Consider the following 25,927-nt stretch of genomic DNA (forward strand, 5'->3'; position numbering starts at 1 on the left):
CTGGAGAAACTGTGATTAATACTGGCAGAGACGTTGTTTGGAAAGCTACATAGGTTTGGAAGCTAATTTGAGGATGTTGAGGATAGGAAGAAGCAGCCAGTGAACTTAGCACTCATCATATAAATAACTGCTCATAGAACAAAGGTACCTAAGCTTTTGTCTGTGATGTTTTACATGTATGGTAATCCATCCTGCGTTCTAACTTAAGATCTGATATTTGCTTAGATAGCAGTTACAAAGTCTTTTTATTTAAAATAACAGTCAATTTGTTAAAAGTAGCTGATGGTATGGAAAGTTGATGGAGCACTTGAGCTACCCACCGCTCTGCTTGTCTTTAAAAAGGGTTTAGTGATGAAACAAAATGGTATAAATGTCTGAACATACAGAACAGAATGGTAAGTATCTACATGTTTCATAGGCTGTGCTAGATAATACTTTAGTCGTAGCTTAAATGAGGGAAGAAAGTTTGTCGTCTTAGTCCAAACACAAGTTCTGTTATGACACCACCACTAATTGTGATGTAATCAATAACTCTTCTGACATTTCTTTTTCTGCCTCAATTTTACAGAGAAGCAGACATGATACATTGACATCATTTGGAAATGAACCTTGGCAATAAAATGGAAGCATAAATCTCGACTGTTAACCAAAACAGAAATGGCTCACGAGTATTGAAACAAGACATTGAAAAACCTCTAACGCTTCCCTGTGAGCAGTGGAAAAGGAACAACTACAATGGTAACACTAATAACAGAAAAGTTGCAGAACCAGAGCTTGGATGATCTGACGTGTAAGACGTACAATATTAACCTGGTAAGGATGTATGAAAATAACATGTAAATATGAAATGCAAAGTAGTTCAAAGGTACATGTATCTCAAAACTGCACAACAAATTCAAGAGTGTAGATCAGTCAGAATTCAGCCACTTAAGTTAGGAATGCCTTGTGATGTGGATGAAAGTTTTAAAGGAAAAAATGAAATTTCAGTGTGTGGTCCTTTCTGGAGAGATGCTTTCTTATTGTAATAATCATTTAATCTTAGTTTTGTTTATTTAAATGGCTGAAACCCTGTGTACTCAAAAGAACTATCAAAGCTTTTCATGAGTCTTTTTTCTCCAACAACACAAATACTAGTATTTGTTCAAGCTTTCTTCATTTTATGTAGGCAAATACAAGATATTTAACAACATTTAATCACAAAAATCAGTGACCACTGTGTAGGTAGCAATCAGCACTAGGCAAAAGGAGAACAGATCTGTTGAAAGCAGCTGAAGTGAAAGTCAGGTTGCTGACTACCAGCCTGACCTACACCAGTAGATCTCTGCTGTTGAAGGTGTCAGATGGCTGGTTTGCTCTGAGAAGTTATGTAATATTTACTGCTTGTTTCTGCTGACTTAATTTGTGGGTCTGCTATTCAAGCATAGCACTCAGACCATAAGGAATCTATTCTCTTCGAGTCTGATTTGTGAGATGAGAGAATCTATGCTCCAGAGGGAGTTTAAAGAAAAAAGTGCAAAGTAGTCTTCCCCTTAATCTTGTGTTTGTACCTGAGAACCATGAGATCATATTCTGCATGTAATGCAAAGCACTGTAGCACTGCACTAGCCTCACTAGCCTGCTTTCATGGACTTCAATTGCAGTTCTGCAGATCCAGCTCTAGGGTACTAATTGAACAACAACACAAGTACCTCTAATTCTTAATGTGAAGTGTTTAACTCCTTGTCTGTGTTAAAGAAAAGCACCCATGTTTTGTGTGCATGCATGTAAAAACTGACACAAAAGTAAGGATGTCTAATAGCATACATTAATCAAAGTATTTATTTTTAAAGCTTGAACAGCTCCACTAAGGGTTCTTCTGATAACTTGGTTTTAGTTTCTTCACCCTAAATATGTACCATTCTTGAAGGCATGTGTAAGGTCTTGAAAAGAGGGTAACTCTTAAAATAGAGATGCTTGCTCAGCTTGCATTCATTTCAGCTAGCATGATGAGGCACTTGAGATACAGTTTGTAGGGGAATTTGCTGTCTTCCCGAGCTGGCAATTTTGTGTTATTTCTAGCTAAATGCTAGGCCTAGATGTTGGCAAGTGATGGCCTGTATCCATGTGCTTGTCTCTAAAACTGTAGTGGCAGCTTGTAATTTCTAGCTGAAGTTCACACGGTGTTGAAAAAGAGCTACATTTCTACTGATGGTCACTGCAGGTTTTCCATCAGAGGCTTGGAAGGGCAGAGAAAGCTTTTATACCATATAGAGTCTATACAGGATTGTTGTCATGCTGTCACATGTTGTGACTTGGTTTTTATTCCTGTCCTTATCCCTATTTAAAATTAAAACAGGGAGAAAAGCAGGGAGAACGTCTAGAGTGGAATGGCAAATGGTATCTTGTCACTGACTTCATCCTTTCCCTTCCTCCTTCTTGTCCCCATTTTAAACCACCAAGGAATTGCTTTTCTAAATGCTGTATTCCTAGATGAAAATGCCCTCTGAGGCTTGGGATAGGTTCTATCTCTACACAATGGCAGCTTGAAAAAGTGTGGAAATTGCAAGGTGAGGTGTGAAAATGCAGGAGCACGTGTGAATGAAGTTGAACAACTAGGTTGCTCCCTACAAAAAAGGATTCATAGGAGCAAATGATGACTTCTTGAATAAAACCTGAACCGAAATATGGTCCAAGTGCACTTCTTTCCACTAGTAAAGGTTATTGTTAAATTTTAATGGGGGGAAGTTATAGTGTGTGTGTGGGGAGGTGAATCAGCTCTAGCACATTGTACTTTTTAGAAGAAACTACAGCATTAAGATGAATGTACTAATTGGAGTAGCAACTTAGAGCCATTCCTTAAATGGTCTTGCCTGCACCTTTCATTACGTGTACTGGCACAAAGTTCTGTGGGACATTGCAGTGAATCACCTCTTGAGCTGATTGAGGATTATGTGTAACCTCTCTTGGGTTAATGTTAACCCTTATCAGTTCTGTGCTCCCTTTCACAGTGTATCTGTACAAGTGCATATCTTGGCATAAGTAGAGAAAATAGCTGGGGAAAAGGGGAAACTGAAAACGTCGGTTTAAGCTGACTTGAAATGACCCTGAAACTAAGTCTAGACTTAGGCTTGGGAGCCTACTTGAATTCTTTCAAGTTTCTGGTGGTCTCAAAGACCTTTCAGTACCCCTGGAAGACTTCATTTATTTTTTTTTTAATCGTAAACTCAGATAGGACAAGCTTCGAGAACAGCTTCTCTGCTGTGGGTGGAGTAGGTTACTCCACTGGGGGTAACTGATATGAAGTTGTTACAGCTTAGACTGTTAGAACTCAGCAATATAAAGAACCTGAAAATGATATTGTGGGGTGCTAAATACAAAGGAAGTCAGTATTAGTCTTGTGGAGGTGTGAAGGGGATTGTTTCATTGAACACATGCTCTGATTCACCCTGATCTGGGGGACTTCTAAGGCTCTGGCATGACTTTCTCTCTTCCTGTGCACTTTTGTGAGAACACAGAAAAGACTGTTATAGATTAGTTTTCATTATGAGTTAGGTCTTTAAGAGTGAAGAACTCTCCTAGCTGCATGAAGTATTTCACTAGTTCATGCAAAGAATAAAAAATTGTCTTTCCCTTGTATCCACCTGTATGAAAAACAAAACTTCTTGTATTCAGACAGAGGGAAAAATAGCAAAGTAATATAGTTCATAAGTTAATTATAAAAAACAAAATTGCTCTTTCCAAGCTGTTTGCTTTCTAGCTATCATTCTCTATAAAGATAACATCCCTGGAAGTGCTCAAGGTCAGGTTGGATGGGGCCATGGGCAACCTGATCTAGTGGGTGCCATTGGTGCCAATAGCAAGGGGTTGGAACTGGATGGGCTTTAAGGTCTCTTCCAACCCAAACCATTCTGTAGTTGTATGGTAACATATGTGGGACATAACACACACAGTTGTGTAACCTGTACGTTGACCAAGTATCTTTCTTTACCTGTTGCCTGAGTATGTTGTAAAATACCAACTGTAGCTTCTCTTACTCCTCTGTTAACCAACATACTAATTTTCCCAGGCAGTATAACACATTTGATCAGTTCCTGCTCATTTATGTTGAACAGGCTTGTACTGCACCTGCCTTTGGTGTGTGTAGGGGGAAAAAGATGATTGCATTTCCTGCTGTAGAAGCAGGAAGGTGCTTTTGGGGCATTAGGTTGTCTTAAGCTTTTATCTGAAATAAGCATTGTAGCTGAAACAAAGTGGAGCAGTATCCATGGTTGGCTGACCAACTCAACACTAAGATGCTCTGGAAACATGTTGTGGCTTTCACGACTTGACAGCATCGTGAAGTCAAACATTTCCAGACAAGCATTTGTGGAAGGAAGAAGCTCTACTGTAAATCCCCCTCTGTGCATGTGAATCTTTATTTTTAATTTTTATGAAGCTGATTTATCTTGAAAGACTTAAAATTAGGATAACTGCCTTGGATGGAAGGTCACTGGTGGAAAGATGTGAGGGCTGGGTCAAAGATGTGACTTGAATTCTTCTTCAAATGCTGATAACAGGTCAAATGCTTCTCCTATCTGGTCATATATGGAAGGTGTTCGGTAGAAATGGAAGTCTGATGTGTAGCCCTGTCACATCTGTGTGATGGTGGTTAAATTAGTACTTGAATAGTAAACTCTGGCTTTCCTGTGGCTTAGGAAGAATGCCAACAAATTGGAGGAGTTCCAAATGTACTCGGGAATTGCAGAAAATGTGTTTAAATGACTAATTTTAAGGTTATGAAGATCAAGCAGTAACTTTAAGGGTAGAACTGGCTGTAGAGGTCTTGATACAGGTGGTTGGAGTGCATGTAGAAGAATAGCCTGAATTACTTCTGTTGCAGTTCTTGCTAGCAAAGCACACTTTCATATTACTAATCTATTGTATCTATGTACCTCTTCCACTTAGTTCAATACTAGGGTGTTCTTTGGTTAAAATATTTAACTTAAAAAAAAAAACTGTCACGGAAGTCATACAATGCATTCCCATCTACTTTGAGCATAATCTCTCCAAACGTAAGGGATTCTACTTCTAAAGAAGCACTTTGAGACCTACCTCCTTGCATGAAGTAATCAATTCCAGCCTCAAGTGAAGCTTGTGGATTCGTTGTTCTGTATCGATAAACTATCTTAATCTGCTTTGGGGGGATTTTGAGGTATCACTTTAAAAAAAAAAGTCAAAAAGCAATTGTTGGAAGATGAACATGCATAAGCTGAAGTCTATCAGGAAAATGACCTGGTTGAATAACTTAACCTTATTCTAAAGAAGCTGTCCTGTACACGGAACTTAATAGACTTCCCTATTGCTTTGTGACCTCTGCTTATCTCTTCTCCAGAACAATCATAAAAGAATAAAAAGACTCTTCATTCAGGAAGCTTCAAGTAGACCTTAACACACATGAGAGTGACTGGGGGAAGGTGGTGTGTATAGCCAATCCTGGAGAGCTGATAAACTGGTTCAGTGCCCCGTTGCAGTAAATCTAGTGAGATGTCTGCCATGTTCTCTACAGATAAGAGGTTCCTAACTGCAATAAACAACTTATAGCCTTATGGGTTCTACTCAGGTGTGGACTCCCAGACATCATTAAAATACACTAGCAGATAACGCTTCCAAGTATTTTTAGTTTCAGCTCTCAAAAGCCAAGTATATATAAGGGAGATTCTTCACTTACAAGGGACTGACTAAAGGGAGAATTTCATTGCCTCAAGTTTGTACTGGAAATGATGCACCTTCTCCCTTCTCTGTGTACAGTGCCACATGGGACACTTAATGAGGCTTTTTGGTTTCAGTCTCTAAAGAATTGACACTTTTAGTAATTTAACAGGGTTCTGTGTAAACACTCGCATCACAGAACAAATTGTAGTTGCAACACATCTTACAGAACTGAGGACTGACTTCCCTAGAAGCTGATGAGAAATAGCTCTAAGGATGGAGTTGTTGGCAATTAAAGAACATTGCAGCCATTCCCTGTACTACAGCCAGTCTGAGTGTATGTGATCCAATTTAGAAAGGATTTGATAAAAAAATGCTTTTTTTCAACTGTCAGAGATGCAGCGGAGTAGTCTTTATTTGTTGGACAAGGCTTTTTAAGGTGTTTGGAGAGCAGCAAATAGATACCTGAAGAGGACCTTGTTAAAGATGTGTTTGGTTGAAAGTCTTTGTAAAAACTAAATAGCAATTTAATGACTGCCACACAGGACTGTCTTCAAGGTTCTTTTCTTTCTAAACATCCAAGATCTTAACCTTAATTGTTAAGGATTATTTAAAAGACTGTGCACACAGGCTAAGTCATTCTTATTGTCCTTCTCTGTGTGGTTTGAGGTGCAGTAACTTTAAGACTTCTCAACATGGAATCTGGTCCCAAAAAGGGATTTTCCCTAGCTATAATCTGGTAGTTGAGTAGATTGATCTGGGAAAACTGGAGAGGGAGAAGTTTACTGAATAACCTCTTGTTGAAGTATCTGTAATTTGGCTTTGTCCTTCGGAGATGGCTGAAATGCAGCTATTACTGTTATCTCAGTGTGTTCTTGTTCTGCATGCTATCCTTGTAGCTGTTTAAATTGTTGTTAGCTTTATTAATGTTTGTACTATATAACTGGCAATGACAGTTAAGAAAGGCAAGATAGTAAAAGTGATAGCTCCTGCTGTCAAGTTCCCTACTTAAATCATCTGAGAAAGGCTAACCAGCTGCAAATCCAATGGAGTTCCAGATTTTTGCTATGTCCTTAAAGTATTTTTCTAAAACGGAGCATTTGTAGATGCAAGTGTTAAGTAAAAGTTCTGCAAAATAGCTTTTCATATATGCAACTGTTGACAAGAAATAAGATTAAAAATCTGATTGCTGTCTGTCCTTTCATCAGTTCTTTCATTCCCTACCTCTAAAACATAACCACCAAGGGAATATAGCTATAGCTTAGTGTCTGTATGTTATATGAGGAATTCAAGGATTTAAATACATCACTGGTATTCAATTTCTTCTTACATAGCAAGAAAGAAAAGCTTTGTAGCCCAAGGATGCTTGTTTAAAAATTAACTTTGTATGTGGAAAGGAAGTCTGTGGATAATATTATCATGTTCTTTGGCTATACACTAAAAATAAGGTTTTACATAAAATGTGTTGCTCTTTTAAGTAGTGTTCTACCCATCTCGAGTTGTTGGAGGGGAGTAAAGAATGGTCCTTGGGATCTGATGGGGACTGAAGTGCTCTAAATAAAATAGCTCTCTTTATAAGAGGCCAGAAAACAAGCTGCTTGCTTGAAAAATCTGGGGTCTCTAGGAGGCTTTTGTGTGATGATGTTTTCTAGGTGAAATTAGTTAAGAAGATGGAAAGCATTTTGCATATGAGCCTGTGTTACTGTACAGGTGCTACTGACTAAGCTTAATCTTAAATTCTGATGGTCTTTACACACAAATCTTGTTTTAAGTTATGGCTTTTACAAACCATGAGAAACTCAGCCTGCAAAAGATGAGTTTTGGACAGGAAAGATTCTTAAGGCTTTTATACCTTAAGAAATTAAGAAAACACTTTGAAACATCTTTCTGATTTTAAGAACACTTAAAATGCTAGTAAAGCCTGATTTGAATAATGTTCATGGTGGGGACCCTTAGTAGTTTCAATCTTTAATTTAGATATATGTGTCCTTAGTTTAAGGTGAAGTATTTTGTAATTCATCCTTAAGATGGAACATGGAAACCCAGTTGTCAAATTGTAGTTTCATCTCCATTGAAATGAGAATTGAATCAGTGCTTTTTCATTGAGGGTGAATTATCTATCACTCTTATTTTTGAACCTTGTATACGTGGGCTAATGTTGCAACTTTCAAAACACTTTGCTTAGGATATTTTCATAATGTATTCTGATTTCACTTAGATTTTACTTAGATCTGCTCTTCAGGAATTCCTTTAAGAGAACCAGCAAAACCCAGTCCTTTTAAGGAGGGTTGTTAGAGGCACATATAGGGAAACTGAAAACTGCATGCGTTTTCCTTGAGGTGTGTATGCTGACTCTTTCACACAGTTAAAACTCTTTTTCTGATTGATTTCAGTACTCATCTGAGAAGCTGAACAAAAGTGGCAGCTTGTTCCCTTTCGAAATCAACGGTAAGTTCTTCAGAAACCTTAGCTGTGTTTTACTGAGGTAATTGGTATAGCCAGCAGCCTTTCTTTTGTAAATAAGGTGAGGGGGATGGAGCATGCTGTTGTAGAGCCTGCTGGTTTAAGCTGGTCTCTGAACAATGCTGGGAATAGCTGGTTGTTAGTTTTGTACTTGTGATCTGCTTTGCATAGTAAAAGCCCTCGTAACACGTTTTTGTTCAATATCTGCTATGGTGTACAGAAGCCCAGCAATGCTGTTATTCATGCGAAACATCCCTTCAGGCTTCTCTGCTGCAAGAAAACTCACCTCTTTACGCACCTTCTTGTGTGCTTTGCCACACAGAATATCTGTCTAGTATGATGCAAACCATAAGCTGAAGTCCAGTGCCTTGGGAGAAGTGTATCTAGCTCCCCCACCCACTCAGCACCCCTTTGGTCCTATTAAAATAAGAGTAAATTTTACCTAGCAAAACCAGAAATGCTATTACTGATATCTGAACTTCATACTGCCTTATAAAGGGATGGATTTGAAGCTTTGCATGTTCCGTCCTGTCTTTAAGCATGGACGATTTTTATTTGCTGCATGGGATTCCCCTTAAAATGTGACGCTTGGTTATGTGGTGTTCCAAAGGGAAATGGTACTTTATCTTAAAATACCACTTTTGGTGCCATGTAAATGATTAGAACACATGCGCAGCTTCTGACTTTTTACAGTAAACTTAAAACCAGCTTCCCAGCCTAGAAGAAAGCTTCCTAAGGACTTTTTCAAAAAAAATCAGGCCAGTCCAAGCTAACAAATCATCCTACAGTAGATACAAGGAGTTTCAAACAGTATCTGGATCCCATTGTGTTGGCTATTTTACTTGCATTGAATTATGGATGGTCCCTGCCTTGAAGAGCTTACATGCTTAAGGCAAAGCACAGTATGTGGTTGTACCCATCTGAAAGAATGGAGAAGGAAGGACAGAGGAATTCTAATAAAACATGTTGTTTGAATAGGCCAGCTGTCTGCACAGTTAAATGATTTTGAGACAATAGGGTGTTCTTTAAATAAGATCCAAATAAACAGGATAATCCATGACATACTTTGGGCATGGAACATGTACAAGTATTTGGGTTTGCAGTTTTTAAAGCCACTCAGCGTATCTTTTATCTGTTGATTATTCTAAAAGTTGGTTTGGACAGCCAACTGTAAAAAAAATATATATATTAATAAAATCTAATATTTCTAGGTTTTTAAAATAGGCCTAGCAAACGTGATATTTTAAATAATATTCTTTCTTTAGGCCTAGGATAAGTGAAACTTTCTTGGCTAATTGGTTTAAATTAGCAAATTTGCTAACCAAGCATGAAACGTTGCTAACTGGCCAACAGTTTTGCTGCTTTTCAATTTACAAATCCAAAGTCTGCTGCAGTTCTTCTTACACTTCATTGTATAATGTGGAGGAACAGCTGTAAAATGTGCCGAATGTTCTCAAAGAAATGCTTTACAAAAGAGTGAGAGGCTTCGCTGGCAGACTTCTTTTAACCCAGCACTGCCACTTCAGATGAGAAGCTGTGCACAGTGTTATGTCTGTATTCACAGTAAAACTTGCAGGAGGTTCTTAAGGGATCCTTGCTTTATTTTATGCATTGAAGAAAGATTTTTTTCCTGACACTTTGAGTATGAGCAAAAAAGGAAATACTCTGCAGTCTGAAATAACTTTATACTGTTTCTAATTTAAAGAAGAGCCGTTCACACTGTCGGATGTGAATGCTTGTCTCTTTGGAACAATTCTATTAGTAAGGTGTTCTTAATGGAAAAGCATTACAGCCAAATGAAGGACAGCAGTCTATGAACAAATTACCCTGCTCCTTTAAATACAAAAATAAAAATCCCTGATGGGGTTTCACAAGGCTCATTAATCCACGTTGGTTATGCTTTAGGTTCAATGCTGCAGGCTTTAGTTATGGTACATGGTGTGCACTAGGAACCAGGTTAGGAAATTAACTTACTTATTGAGGAAAAACAGTGCTTTAATCCTTCAATGTACAGCAAAAAGAATTAACAGGTATACTGGGTTAGTTCCTGACATACTTTCTACCTTTGAAACCGTTTTGTAATTATATTCTGAAATTTGGATGAAGGCCTGGGTATTTGTGGCTTATGTTTCTAAACCTGAGTTTGAGTCACAGTTTTACGTAAACTATGCTTAAAATGAGTAGTCTTTTTCCTTCCCTTTTTCACCCATATCTTTCTCTTGCTTTTAGAAGACAGTCCTTGGAAAGCTTTAAATGGGGGTTGCCCAATCCAGACTGACCCAACGAGGAATTCAGCTTACCCTTTCCCTGTGTGCCCGTTCAGCACCGGCCCTGCCAGTAATGGTGGCCTGCAGTGGCAGCAGGAACCCTCCAGTACGTCGATGGTGTCAGGATGGATAAGCGAATTAAACCTGAACGAAAACTCGGGTCAGCCCTTGGCCCCGCCGACGAAACGCCATTGTAGGTCCCTCTCGGAGCCAGATGAGCTGGCTCGCTGCCGCTCGCCCTGGAAACCCGGCAATTCCAAGGTTTGGACTCCCGTGTCAAAGAGACGGTGTAACAGCGGCGGCAGCGCTACCTTGCAGCGCTGCAACAGTCATGGAAGCGCAACCTTGCAGAGAAGCACAAGCATCAGCCTGCCCCAAAACATACTGTCGCTCAATAACGTCTTCACCATCACCAGCTTCAATACATCACCAGTACCCAGACCTTCCTCAGCCAGCAGCGGGTTTGTGGACAGCAGCGAGGGAAGCACGAGCTCGAGTACCCGCTGGAATTCCGGAGGGCCTTGTGACTTTAACCCAAGGCGCCGCCTCTCCCTCTCGCAGGAGCACATCACTGAGACAGGAAATCTCTTGCCTTCAGCCAACAGCACTCCCACCTCCACCCCTGAGCTCAGCCGGCGTCAGGGCTTGTTGAGATGCCGCTCTCAGCCTTGTGTCCTGAACGAAAAGAAAAGCCGGCTAAAGCGCAGACGGGAGGAGGATGTACGATGGAACAGGCCATCGTTAGACTTTTTTAAAATGACACGGGTGAGATTTTACTTTCCTCAGTGTGTGTGAAAGGAGATGTTGCAGAAAGGTTATCTGTAGATAAACCAGACTAATTTGTAGCTGTTCCATTTGCTTGGGTGTTAGTACTGATACACACTAACTTCAGCAGTACAGCAGGGTTCTTATATTTGCCAGTGCTGTGCCCAATAGTCAATTACTTAATCTTTCCTGAAGTCCAGTCTGCTCAATATAAAATATATGGAGCTATGAAAAAATATTTGAAGCAGAAGCCGAAGAAAAATGGCTTTTTTTTTAAGATGCAAGAAAGCCATGGGGAAAGTTAGGCCACAGTGTTCCCAGAGAACAGCGTACAATGGTGTGTTATCTTGGTGCAAATCCATTTGGTTAAGCCTCCCAGTATGGTGTGAGTAATTCTATTGACCTAAGTAAGAGCAACTAAAGACTGTATTAGAGAATTAACTTTAAGAAACTGCTGATAACCAGTCAGAAATGAAAACAGTGGTCTAATATATCAACTGTATATGCTCCAGTTCAATAGAGGAGTGTTTTACTGTAGTTACTTTTACATGAGGGGAGTAGAGCTCTGAGTAGAGATGCTGATTTAAAAAAACAACTTCAGTTTGTGCCTGTACTTGCAATACAAATACATGTGCACAAGTCAATTTTCAAACTTGTGTCTACAGAGTTAAGAGGTGTAAAATTGAGTCATGTTATGGTCAAAGAACGTTTTGCACTTGAGTGTGTAGCTCCAACTGCCTTCAGTAGATACCATATGGGAGGCATTTGAGTAGTCCTCTTAAGAGAGCTGTTGCACTAGTGGTGAGGAGACAGTTTGCAGAAGTAGCAATAAAAATGTAAGGAAGAGAAATAGTTCTTCACCAGTGTCTCTGCATTTGATGAACCGTGCTTTAAAGCAAAACAAACTAGCACTGGATCACTGAATAGAGTGGCTAAAATGTCTAAACTGTGGTACCTGGATATTAGTAGCCTTTACGTAAGAATGTCTGGGGAGAAGTACTAGTGAAATATTGAACTGTCTACTGTGGAGTGTTCACTGAAGTAGCAAATTTACTTCCACTTCACTTAGCTAAAAGTCTGCATGACAGCATCTGTCCTTAGCTTCTACCTCTGTAAAACAGTTTCCTTAATAGCTTAAAGGACTTTCTTCTTTGGTAAGCAATGCAGAATGAATAAACAAGAAGCTTGTTTGTTGGCAAGGTTGGTAACCAGTTCTGTTCCAGATATGCGTAGACAACGTTCTAGGTTTTGGTCAAGATGCAAGTGTGCTAGTTAGGTCTTATGTGTTTCTTTCTGTTAATCACCGTTGAGCTTAGGTTGATAATCTGCTCCAGAAATATTAGTGGATCTGCCTTTCAAGTTGCCTTTCTGCTCTAATGCAGATTCCTTTATTTAAACTGATTATAAAATTTAGAAATTGCTGCTCTCTAGGCTAGATGAGCTTGAAGAATGCAAGCAGTTATAGAGATATTCAGTGTTTCAAATGTTTTGTTTGTCCAGATGTTATGCTTTCTAAATCCATACGCTACTGTATCTGGAGAAGACCTGGTATAGTCCATGTCTATAGAAAGTTTTTTTTAGCTAATTAAGTTTGCTGCTGAGTTTAAGAGTACATGAGACTAATATTCATGCATTCTTGATCACTTTTTGCTGTCAGACCTATTTTGAAAGCTGTTTTCATGATAAGTTGAGTATTTTATGCAGCGAAGTTCACTCTGGTGTCAAGGCTCAACAGGGTTTTTCGTTGCTTCAGTAGAATTTCAGTAGAATCTTATAAAGATACTGCTATGTACCTAATCAAAAGCACAAAGTATAGTTTTGAAAATGAATTATTTAAAATGAGCTAAACACTAATGAAAATACTTTTAGGAACTAGGCAAGTGCTGAACATATTTCAAGCAAAAATTGAATTAAGCTTTCAAGAATGTTCTAGAATAGCAGTTTACTGAATCTTACATTGTTATAAATTTATCTTTCATAGCCTGCGTTTTCCACACCCAAACTCTTGGCAAATGTATATGCTTTGAAACTTAAATTGTAGTCTTAAACATTTCTTCATAAACTTTAACAAAATTACTGTTGTGCAAATTATTATAAGCCAATACCACAGAAGACTTGCTATGAAGTGTCATATAAGGAGATGTAGGTGTGTCCTACATCTGCATGTAGCTCAGTGAAGGACAGGACTACGGTAAGGAGAAGTTCAATAAGACCTCTTTCATGTATTTTGAGGGCTCCTTATTGTTTCCAAAAATACTACTTCTGTGATTTCAAATTCACTTCTAAGTCAGTTTATGAAATACCTACCTGAAAACAAGTGTTCGTAGGGATTTGTGCTCTATGCTTTATTGCAAATGTTTTGATATCCTCATATCTTTGTAAAAGCAGAACTTGTCAAACATTTACCCAAAAAACAGGTCAGTAATCAGGTAATTAGTATTCCTTGTGTGTAAGTCATAATTGACCCATGTTCTTGTAGATTTGAAGGTGCAGAGAAAAGAGTGCAGTACATGGTAGTGCAGTACTGGATCCACAACTGTGAAGAATATTTTTTTTGGGTCTGCAGCCATTTCTCCCAATGCTATTTGACTCCTGAGAGGCTGGCATTAGAACACCTGCCAAAATTGCTCAAGGTTTCTGAGCTTGTAGTATTCTCAAATCAGTATGTATCATATCTAAATGACTTACCTAAAACTCAAGTAAGTTCTGTTGTTGGGGCGTGAAGTTCTTGAATAGCTGTGTGTTTAGGTGAAGCTTGACAAAATAAGTCTTTTTCTAGCTGAGGTCTAGCAAACATACTGGCTATCAAGCTGGATTGACTAAATGTACATGCTAGAAAAACCAAAATAAGCTAATTGTGGAAGCCAGGTTTGCTATTTCTAAGCTTAAATAGAGCTCCTAGGTGAGTAAACTCATTAGTCTGCTTCAGGCTTCTACACTTGTTAACGACTTTCTTCTGGTATTGCCTCTTTAACATTCAATTTTATGTTACCATTTAAAAAGGAAAGAACAGGTAGCTCCTAATAAACGGCTTTCTGCGTTCCTTAATATTTTCTAAGTACCTTCCCACTTTGCTGTACCCCCTCTGTTTTAGTTTATGCTCTTTTGGGAAAAGAATACCATGTCTTAAATTAAAAAAAAAAAAAACAACACTAATATTCAAGAAACAAAATGATCAGATGGGCTGATGACCAGCATTGTACAGCCCTGTTAAATTCTGGAAGGATCTTATTCTGGATTTAAAGCTGAAAATAAAAATCTGTACAACTTCAGGCTTACTAGAATATGAAGACAGCTGTAAAAACAAGCGGAAAAGACCCGTAAATGATGAAAACATCTATCACATTGTTTCAGTCCCTAAGGACTCAAAATGACAATTCAATTGGTGTGCTACAGTAGTTGTATGTATGGGTTGTGGAATAGTTGTACACTGTATATGTGCCTATTCAGCATTTGTTCACAACTGCCCAAATAAGAGGTTGGCTCTAGTGTTAGATATTTGGTCCTCTCTCTTTGTAGCAGGAATATGATCATCCTGATGCCTCAAGATGTCTGCATGGCAAACAGGAGCCTCTCTGGATGTTCATTCTTCTGCAGCTAATAGCCTCTATAACAGATGGTTGCAGAATAAGTGAAGGTGGAGTTTAGACAGGTAACTGCAGTTGGAGAGAGAGAAACCTTTCTTTACTGGAAGGAAGAATTCTCCTCCAGAAAACTGAGCTTTTTTCAGATGTTCAGCTTTGTGTAGATGTACATCTGTTGATCCTTTTTAGCAACAATGGAAAGAGGTGTGAGAAAGAACAGCCAAGATGTTGCACATACTTTTCAATAAATAAACAAGTTTTCTTGTGATAGTGATGTTTTATTCTGTTTCAGATCAAACACAGCATAGTTTCAAGACTTTCTTTTGTTTAACATACTTGTGCACTTCTTCCCCCAACCCTTAGGCATGGAGTTGCTTTCTATCCCAAAAGAAACTATGCTTGGTATCATGCTTAAACCTTTTAAATGTGTTGTCTGAAGTGGTCTTTGGTTTGTTTAAATTTTTACTGGGATAAAGACAGCTGGCTTGTATTAAAGAGTAGTTTCAACAATTCAGTTGCATGGCATCTGATGCAGTAACACTGGATACCTTTTAAACTAGGCAGGGTTGGAGTTGCAGTGTCCTATGTACAGTCAAATGTTGCTGTTTTGCTTATTTGAAGGCTAGCTTTCTTGTAATATCTTCAGGCATAAATTGCAATTATTTTAACTGTGTTGAAATAACATGAAATAACTACTGGCAAATATGATTGAGGATAGCTTTTAAATTCTCAAATTAAGGTGTAGAGTTTTTTAGTCTCAACAAGCCTAATTTTTACAAGATTCCAGACATTAATGCCACTCCTTTATGTATATAAATCAGTCAAGGCCCGGTAAGAAAAGAGTACCAAGATATTCATATACTCTAACCTTTAACAAATAGTGTGGCATGTTGTGCTTTTAGTCGTGGTCAAAAATGTAAGCTGGAGATGGTGTTAGTGGTTTTTAGCCAAACTGCTGCCATACCTATTCAGTGCCCTTCTGTCCTCCTCCAAAGAGCAGTACTGATTTGGGAAGAGGAGGTGGTGGAGATGAGAAGAGAGAAGACAAAATAGAAAGCTTTAAGGGGTCTCTAAACAGTGAAAGACCTTGGGCTGAGGTTGTTTAGTATTTTCCTAGCATCAGGAGGCTTCTGAGTTCATAGAAATGCTTTGACGTGATCTGGATTTTATACTAGTGACTTTTCTAGGTACAGGGAAAGGCCCGAAGTGCCACGCCAGGTCAGACTAAATTCTGTGTAGCCTGGCATCCTGCCTGATGGATAACAGCTGCTTTGAGGCATGTGGGAACAATGAATGTGCAATGTGATACTTCCTCCAGCAAGAGGGCCTGGCTTCTGCCAGTGTGCATCCTGGGGGCTCCGAAATGTGCATCAGTGGTCCGGTCTGAGACCCACTGATAGATCCGTTGTCTGTCAGCAGTTTTGTTTTTAACCCTTTGTCTTGGATCTGCAATATTCCATAGCAGTTTTTTTTTTGTAAACTCTTGTTTATCCATCCTGTTCTCCAAATGCTTTAAGTGTTTTTTCTTGGAGTATAAAATCTTGAATCACTGAAACACTTGGATAACTTAATTCTTAAAAGTCAAAATTAAATTGCTTCTGCTTTATGGTTATTTATGGTTCTGCTTTATGCTTCATTTTTGGAGATATAATGACTTTGTGAATCTACAAAGCTGTGGTTTTCTTGTAGAAAACCTGGGGGATTTCTTGTAGAAGGTAGCACTGGAGTCGTAAAGATGTGTCAACTTTGTCTGAAACAGCAAGACCAGTATCACTTGTAGAGCAAAAGTATGAGGCTAAAGAGACTAGTTGATAGCAGTTTTGATACACTTTAGTGGTATCAATTCATCTGCCTGGCAATAGTTTGGTTTTCTGTTACCTTTTGAGGCCATTGTAATGGTCGTTAAGTGGACAGGTAGATGAATTAGCCAGGCTGTGGCCTCACACTAAACTTAAGCAAAGCTCTGAAGCATTCGCCTGGATTCTTTGAATTCTTGTTGTGTAGAAAATTTCCAGGTATGCGCTGTTAGGCATAGTTACAATAGCCTTGTTCACCTCAATTCATTTTTGTTGTAGTGTAATCTGTGTTCTCAAGCTGCACAAGTAGCTAGAAGTAGAATTCAAGTGTGGACATAAAAAGCAAAATACCACATGTGTGAATAGTGTAGTGAAGTAACTGCTAGCAGGGTATCCAGGGAGTCAAGCCTCAATTGGTTCAAGTAGGTTAAGTATTGGCTTATGAAGTTCATTCAGATTGCATTCTTTAAATAGTAAGCATGTTGCTTTAAATAAACCTCCCTTTGCTTATGTAAAGCTCATCTCTTATAGCCTCCTGTCAAAATAGGAACAAACAGGTTATTTAAGGTGGGTATATTTTCTACTTGTAGAAACAGTGAAGTCAGCAAAGGCTGTTCTCTGCCTGGCATGCTACATCCATATAGTGTGATTTAGGGGAGGTGTTTAATATGCTTGCAACTCATTTAAACTCTTGCAGTGCTCTTGTAATACTGTCTATCTAGTACAGCACTTCATGGTCTGAATATAGGTCTCATTTCTTCTACCTGCTGCCAGCACTTTGCAATTTGGTGGTTGTGTTGGAACATACCACTGCTTCTCAAACAAAATGGGTGGTGGATGTCCTTGCACTGTATGGCGTGTATCTTCTGACTTGAGGCAATCTGGAAGGCCTTGGCTCTTGGAGTATGTTTTATGGGAAATATAATACAAATGAGTTGTGTAGGAAGGGATTGGACTGGGGTTGGTTGGGATCAGCAGAGTGACAGCAAATCTAAGTCTGTAGTGTTAGCTAATTTGCCAGTATTTTCCCTTTTTATAAGATTAAGCTGTGAATAAAGCAGTTAAGCCAGGGACAGATTTTTGGTTCTTGTTTGAAAACTTCAAGGCACATCTAGGAATAAGCATTAACCTCATATTTGGGAGAAGAAAAACAGTAAATCCTGGCCTACCTTTGTTTTAAAAAATGGTTCTGGGGCCTTTTTTCTTTCCCCACTGTGGTAATAATTTCTATAAGTGATCATAAAACAAGGAAGCAAAAGATGATTGCTATTTCAAAGGCATGAAGTAATTTAAGCTCAAAAGTCAATGGTCTTGCTCAGAGGGAAGGAGTTAGGTGCCAAAGTTGTCCGGCTGAGTAAATCAGTAGTTGAAATCCAGGTTGTATAATTCTAGGTATAAACTTAATATATAGCTGAAAAGTAATATTCAGCAGCGGACCTCGAGGAAAACGTGTTTTTACTGTTTTTGTTCTATATACGATGTTGCCCAAAGTGCAGAGGACCAAGTACATCAACTTGTGCCAAGTTTAAATGTTTTTCTCTTTAACGGCAGCCTTGTGACTTGGAGGACCGATATCTGAATGGAAATGGATTCAATAAACTACTAGTAGGTTTTCTAAGCTTCAGTAGAGTGGAAGCAGACTGCTGCTATGCCTGCAGGGTTTTGAATAAGGAAATGCAATTCAGCTTCTGCTAGAGCTTGGTCAAGGTATTATTCATTGTAAATGAACTTGGAAGCTAGAGAATGTATTGAATGGGCTACAAAGTTGTTCAGAGGGCTGGAGCACCTCTTCTATGAAAAAAGGCTAAGGGAGATGGGGACGTTAAGCCTGGAGAAGGCTCTGGGGTGACCTTATTGCAGCTTTTCAGTACTTAAAGGGAGCTTACAAAAAAGATGAAGAGAAGCCTTTTGCTTGGGCAGACAAAGATGGGACAAGGGGGAATGGTTTTAAACTAAAGGGAGAAATAGATCAGATGTTAGGAGGAAATTCTTCACTCTCTTCGCTCAGAGGGTGATGAGGTACTGGAACAGATTGTCCAGAGTAGCCGTGGATGCCCCATCCCTGGAGATGTTCAAGGCCAGGTTGGACAAGGCCCTGGGCAACCTGATCTAATGGGAGGTGCCCCTGCCCACAGCAGGGGGATTAGAACTGGATGGTGTTTGAGGTCCCTTCCAACCCAAGCTGTTCTGTGATCCTGTGAATTACCAAGTTAGGGAAGACCACCTTTTGGGGGAGGAACAGGGTGTGCTGCTGTCCTGTAGCAGTTGAAACAAAAAACCTTCTTGAGGCAGCTTCAGTGATGGTCACAGCACCAGTCTCATTGGTGACAGCACAGATATTCTTGAGCTGTCTGCATTTATGACTGGATAACAGGTAAACTTGAAGTATTTTGATCTGGATTGTAGGCTGGATTAGCTCTTTCAAAGCTGAGCAGTACACTGCTGTGTAGTGTGATTACATGCTTCCTATGTCCTCAGATTAAATGGAAAATGTATGGTAGTTTGAGTTGATGTTCATGTGGGTGACTGTTTACATTTGGCTATCAATCCATCTTAATTTCCTGTTGATTCATGTTTACTTCTCTCAATATCTAATTCTGTCCACTGCAGCCTTTTAAATGCCTCCAGGGATGTGGTTTCCTTAGCAGATAGAGTCTTTTGTGGGAAGCCATGGCAGTTTCTCTATAAGCTATAAAACGTATTCAGGCTCACTTCAAATAGCAGCATGTATTTTTGAATCTCTTCCCCACTGTCATGATAACAAATACTATTTTATCGAAATAAAGCTTGAAGCTGCTTTATCCTCTGGCTAACAAAACGTATGAGAGCTCCTTTTGTCTCTATTTGAAAGCAGCTCCTGCAGGAGGAGGGCTAGCAGGCCCTAACTATGGCATCTAGAGAGTAGGAGTCAGTGTCCGTATATTCTTCTGCATTTTGTGAAAATGTTGGGTATGAATGCACTTTTTGATGGAATGCCTCATGCGAGGTAAGGAGGAATGAATTTTTGCTGTGTGAAATAATAGTCAAGGACTGGGACTCCGCAGAGTCTTCTGAGGACTTGGGTAGGGCAGAGTGCTCTTGTAGACCTCTTTCCAATCAAATACTTAGGTTATTCCTCTCATTCTCTTAACTTAAAGCTGTTCAAAGTAATCCTGGAAAATAGGTTGATCATCGCTTTCCACAAAATACTAATTTTGAACATTTTCAGTCTTCCTAAGTCTTACTCTTCTTTGTGAAGTGTTACACAGATGGTGCTTCCTGTGTTGAAGTTTTTAGGTAAAAACAATAGCACTCAAACCCACGGTCTTCAAAACTTCAAGCCAAAAACCTGTGTTGCATCAAAGAAGAGGAAAGCCTGTATTGGTGTGATTTGGAGTGAAGACATGCATAACTAGTACCTGTTTTTAACTTCTTAAATTTAAGTGCTGTACCAGGTGAAATCCAAATGACTCCTGTGCAAAGAGCTGCATCTTCCACCAAGACTTGTGTAGCAGCCCTGTCTAGTCAAGACCTTTGTGCCATGACCAGCTTTGAAGGGAGGGAACAAATGCTGGGAGCTTTTGCTCTTGATGCAGAAGTGTAGGCTTAAGTGTGATTTTTAGTTCTTTACTGTGCTGTGATAAATTTTCATGGAAGTGAGAAAGGAGTCTAGGTTCCTAAAGTGAATGAAAGTTAAAAGTTTATATACCACTTTTTTCAGAGAGGATGAGAACATTATAAAAAACCTTTCTAAGTGTTGGCTGTAAGAACAGCAGATCAGGTTAACTTGAAAATGAATTTCGTAAGGCTTAGGGTAGCAGGCAGTGCTATGGTATGTAGCTGCTGAACTAGTGTGTGAGCTTTTGGTGTGAAACTTGAGGGGGCTTTATTCAGGTGTGGGTAACATGCAACTCAGCTGGGGATTTGACTGTCCCTGTCCTGTAGAATTAAACTAGCCTTTCTTTTGAACAGTCTTTGTGAACCTCTGTTTGCAATCAGTGTTGCTGCTTGTGTAAGGGTTTCCTGTCAGAACAATGGTAATTCGAGTGCGATTATTACAAAAGCAAGATATAGGAGAATAGGAGACCTTGTGAAGTGGTAGACTACAATATGATTGGATCCTCATTGTTTGATACTTGATGAGTCCAGCGAACTAAAGAGGGAAGCATGTCTTATATTAAAGGCTTTCATTTCTCTTATATTTTTACAAGGTAAAAAGTTTCTATTTGCTCTTAAATTTCTTGAACTTCCTGGTTTAGATAGCTATGCAGTTGAATACAGCTGAGCAGTGTGACCTTTTCCAAATACAAAATGGGGTGTTGAAACTGCAGTTCTTGTCAGCTTCCTCCAAATGCTCTTTGAATGTGGGCTGTAGCAGAGATGAGACATCTTCCCCACCTGCAGTTCAGTGAAATGCATATTGGGAACTTGAATTTGTTATTCCTTGCTCTGAATTACAGGTCCTCCTTCATTACTTACATTAGTTCATCTCTTGATTGGTCTTGTTGCTGAAATGAAGATATGTCAGCTGTGAAACACTTTGTTCTTTTCATATCCACTGTTGCGTAATTCTGAGGTTGGGTTCTCAAAACACTTCAATTCTTATGTTGGTATTTCAGTGGTACACTTAAGCAAATGCCATTGTGCAAGTTGATTTGTTCACAACTGAAAAGCAGCTTTCATCTGAAGCCTTTTGCTGCAGATTCAACTTGACTGTGCTAGCAGACGAGCGGACATAGAGGTTTGGGGATGCTAAATAAAATGCTTGATAGGACTTCCCCTGTGCTTGAGTACTCCTAATTTGGGAATGGGTTTTGTGCCTCTCGGTTGCTGTATCATCCTTTTTTTAATAGCAGCAGCTTTAGTGGAACACTTCCTTTTCAGAGAGGATGATCTCTTTTTTCAGCAGGTGTTGGTGATAATGTCCTACCAGAAGTTGTGCTGCTTTGTGATTGTCTCTTAGCATATTGGTGTTGTACAGTGAAATCTGCACTGAAATTAAGATTTGCTTATAGAAACCACTTTATTTGTTTTTTTTTCCCTCCCATATTCCCCTCGCCACCCCTGTGGTTTGAGTTTTGTATGGGGACGACTCAGAGGAAGGGAAGCTGAATTCCTTTTCCTTGTTTCCCTTTTTAAAATACAATGGTGATTACAATGTCTGAAACAGACATTATATTTTGCTAGTAATGTTTTGTCTCAAAGCAAATGAGTCATCTTCTGACTGCCAGCCTTCAGAATATGACAGTCCTTAAGAACTTTCCATATGAGGAAGCAATAATGGAGTTGTGGGACTGCTCAAGTACAATAAATAAAATGTCCTGGTCCCACTAAGCTTCAGTATCTGACAGGGGTTTTACCATTCTGTGGAATGGTTTTAAAAAACATTTTAGTACCCAACTTACAAATTGATCTAATGTACCGAGTCTGAAGTGTCAGTTTTTTGATCGTGATAAAAAAGCAATGGGAATTGTTCTCACAGCACTACCTGTTTTTGTTTTTTCCCCATTTAGGACTTGTGAATTTACTCTCAGACAGTGGAAATCAAAGCTTAATGGTCAAAAAAAGCCATTATTACAGGTTAGGAGACAAGTGCCTGAACAACTCCATTGGTGTACATATGCCACTAGCTTAATACTTGATTTAGATGAGCAGGAAAAATATCCTTTCTATATTAAGGATTATTTTAAACTTCAAGTGAAGTCACCTAATCATTCTTGAGAGAATTAACTTTAGCTTAGTTTTAAAGTATTACAAATAATTACTTCAGCAAGCTAGGAGTCTCCAGTTGGCAGTAGTGGCCTTCTTTTGAGTAGCCTAGGGTGCTTAATCATCAGTGCTTGCTTTCTGTTTAAATGGGAGAGTCTTGCCCTTGGCACTTAATGACTCTGAACAAAATTGGTTGTCTGAATCTGTGCTATTTCAGTGCACCTGGTGCTGCTCTTGTGCAGCTGGTATAAAACTGGTAATGTTCCTTGATAGCTTTTATTATTGATGAAGATATTTTGGTACTGAAGCTGTTAATTTCAGTAGCTTTCCCAAGGAAGTGCCTTTCTGTGAATGAAGGCCTTTCAAACCAGATAGCATCTTTAACTTCTAGGCGTTCCGGAGCAGGAAGCTCTGCTGAAGAGAACCCTTAGGGTGCATCTGAGTCTTGTAGCATAGTCTCAGACCTATGGGAGCAAGCATTTGTTTCAATGACAGCCTTTAGGCAGGACCAGCATGTGCTGTCCCAGTGCCTTCAGATTATACCAGGCTTAAACTCCTCGCTTTTCTAATCCTGTTTTAATAAACAGGACCAGTTAATTTCAATTTGCTTTATTGTGGCTTCTGTATTAATACTTGAGGATTAATCTGAGTTTTGCCAGCCTGTTGGAGATGATGCAGGTGTTAAATTGGATGCTTTCACGTTTTGCTACCATGAACAAGAAAAATGACCTAGATAAGGTCATAGATAAGAGAGTGGGGAAGGCAGGGGGTTGCTGTCCATCCAGGGCTTCATTATAGAAATAATATAGCTTGGATAATCCAGATCTTGTTGTTCCCTCCATCATGAGTAAAAGCTCTTTTACTTATAGCTGTAATTGCTAATTAGCCAAGCCCTTAATTTAGTTAGAAGTAGTTTTTTAGGTTGAGCTGTATCAGACGATAAGTTTTTCAGTCTTGTACGTTAAATGCTCTTGCTGTCAAGCACAGATTTAAGTTCTGTACTGCAACATAACTGATGACTGTGCTCCAGACTGGAGTTGTACAGGTCATAAAGTTTGTTAAGAAGTGGCCTTGAGGTTTTCTAACCGCAGCAGAGCATTTGCTTGACCTAGTTATTTTCCAAAGGCACTACTGTTTTTCTTACCTCGAGTGCTGTTGCCTGTAGGGGTTAGTCTGATGGGTTGTGACATAGGGTCTGGAGAGCCTCTTGTCTTTGCCTCTGTTCCTGGTGAATTGGATGCTCTTGTCCTCAGCTGCATTCGTAAAATAAATAGTGTAGGTACTTGAACTTGGAGATGTTTTTAGGTAACAGGCCTTGAGCAAACAAACCTTTCTATGGGCACATAAAGCTCTTTCTTCTGCAATCAATCTTAAATGGTACAACCCTGAAGTATGCAACTGTTCTACTGGGAAGCAGCGTGCTTGTCAAATGGCAGTTAAGCATCCTTACAAAATAATGTCTGTTTGCTAGAATTTGGCAAGCCAGCATGATGTCTCATGACTTAATTCCATGTGCTCTGAACTTTTTTCCTCCCAAGTTTTGCCAGCTTCTTTCCCTGTTACTGGATCTGTGTGTGCCTACATGTGCTTATGAGGAAGCACAAGGAAGTTTTGGACTGTTAGCGCTGCTTGGAGGGAGCGTGGCAGAGCTGGATGTTGGAAGCAGGAGGAATTGGTTTTGGTTGTGAGATCAAGGCATGCTGCTTTCTATTTTTATTTTCACGTTGTGTGATTTGGTGTCAAAATCCTGCTTAGATTCCTTTTTAGAGAAGGGCCCAGAAAACTGACCGTGCTTCCTGGTGTTGAGCATGGCTAAATTCCCCCTCTGTTCTCATCATAAGTGTGAGTAGGTACCAGAGATGCAGTAGACCTGACTTTTTGGTCCTCCTCTGAGCAGTGTCGTGACCAACAGATTGTAGAATCTGTGGCTCCCACAGGAACACAGGAGCTTACTGAGCCACTTCTGTGTGACTGCAGAGGCTGCCTTATGCAAGCTACGGAAATACTCCCTGACTAGTGAGGTGTAGGACCTGGTAACCCTGAAGTTTGCAGGATGACTCAAGTGTGGCCGTTGCATGCTTGAGGACCAGGCCTGAGAGCATTAAGCATCTGTAAAGCCATGTGAACTCCTTCAATCTCCCCACCCACAATTGTCTTGGCTTAAATTTTATATTCGTCCCTTCCTGACCTTGTTTTTATTTAAAAAAAAAAAAAAAACACCACTACAAAAACTCTAAAATATGATAATTTTTATAATTTTTTGAAACAGTACCGGTTATGACACACTTATCTTTTAGTACAACTATTTACAGGATGACTGCTTCTCCATCTCTAACATTACTGCTTTAAATTGTAATCAACTTAACATGGTTCTGTGTTTTTTGTCTTAGTCCAAGGCCTGAAAATGACCTGTGGGGAGCCATGATTTTACCATTGCAAACAGGTTATGTGGCACAGTCAGCAAGCAACGATTGTGGCAAAAGGGTACAAGAATTTCCCAAAATAACTTTCCCAACAGTTATGTTCTCAAGCAGAGCTTGGGGATAATGTTTTTCTTTACTACTGTCAGCAGTTTGACTGCCCTAAAGCAATGGGTGGAAAAAGCAGACTTTGATACTTCAGGAGAGGGTCCTGGGATTTCACAGAGGAGGGAAGAAAAGTCTTCCCCATCCTCTTCAGTTTATGCTCTCTGTGAATAAATCTCAATGTCTGTCTTTCCCAGTTATTTCCCCAAGCAGTGCTATTTGTGAAACTGTTTTTGGTGCAGCCTTTGGTTTAACGTCTTTCAAAGCATAAATGCCCATTTCTTCAGGTACAAGTCTGCTGATATATGCTAGATCATCTACCTTGGGAGTTTTCTGCACAGCTGCAAAATAACTTCATTCACTCTTGTCCTAAGTAGTATTGAAAGCAGTTGTCAGTCATACAAAGTAAAAATCAATAAATTGCCCAGTTCATTCCAACTAATAGTGGCAATTTTGGGGGTATTCCTCCATCCATGTTACAGCACTGCACTGTAACTTGTGGGAGTAGAAGGAATTGTGACCTAAATAGAAGAGATTCAAACTAGTATTACAACACGTTGCCTGCAAAACATAATGGGTGACAGGTTTGGGATGCTTTGAATTTCTCCCATGTTTACTAAAAAGACCTTTTTTGTTCTTCATATTTAATGGGAAATACTGCAAAATGTGCTGCTTGCCAATGTTAGCTGCTTTGCTCACTTTTTCCCCCCCCTCTGTCTTTAAGGTCTTCCCTTACTATGAAATAGATCCTGTGTCATTTATTCCATGGGGATCACTTGATCTGTATCCATTTGGTATAAAGATCAAGTATAAATTTGTGATGAAAATGGTTTGCAATGCATAATAGTAGTGTTACCTTAAAGTTACAACAGGAATAACTGTACACTTTCCAAGCATGAATTTCAAGGATAGAAGTGAGGGTTACAGGAAAGGAAATGAAAAGGAATGGCAGGATGTTGAAATACTTTTTTTTTTTCTTTAGCAGTCATATTTGTAATCTTGTAATCTCTAATCTAGCAACAAACCTCAATGGAAATGTTAGCAAACTATGCATGGTGTTAAATCCCTCAGTGTTAAAGCTGGAATTGATATGTAGAAAGGGAAGGAGATCAGTCACTGTTGTGATCCATACCTGCTTTGTTTTATTGTTCTCCTAATGAACAGGCATCTTG

General features: G+C 39.3%; 1 protein-coding gene across 2 annotated transcripts in view; it reads left to right on the forward strand.

The window, feature by feature from the left end:
• Positions 1-25,927, forward strand: part of FAM53A (family with sequence similarity 53 member A) — a 68,811-nt gene that overhangs the window by 20,215 nt on the left and 22,669 nt on the right. Inside the window, exons 2-4 of one of the 2 annotated variants that reach the window (XM_032186549.1) lie at positions 569-813; positions 8,061-8,115; positions 10,360-11,162. In XM_032186549.1, the coding sequence (XP_032042440.1) occupies positions 736-813; positions 8,061-8,115; positions 10,360-11,162 (936 nt within the window). In that variant the 5' untranslated portion in view covers positions 569-735. The remainder of the gene's footprint in view (positions 1-568; positions 814-8,060; positions 8,116-10,359; positions 11,163-25,927) is intronic. The other variant, XM_032186550.1, reaches the window with a different exon arrangement.

This window comes from Aythya fuligula, chromosome 4 (assembly GCF_009819795.1).
Source record: "Aythya fuligula isolate bAytFul2 chromosome 4, bAytFul2.pri, whole genome shotgun sequence".
Classification (NCBI taxonomy): Eukaryota; Metazoa; Chordata; class Aves; order Anseriformes; family Anatidae; genus Aythya; species Aythya fuligula.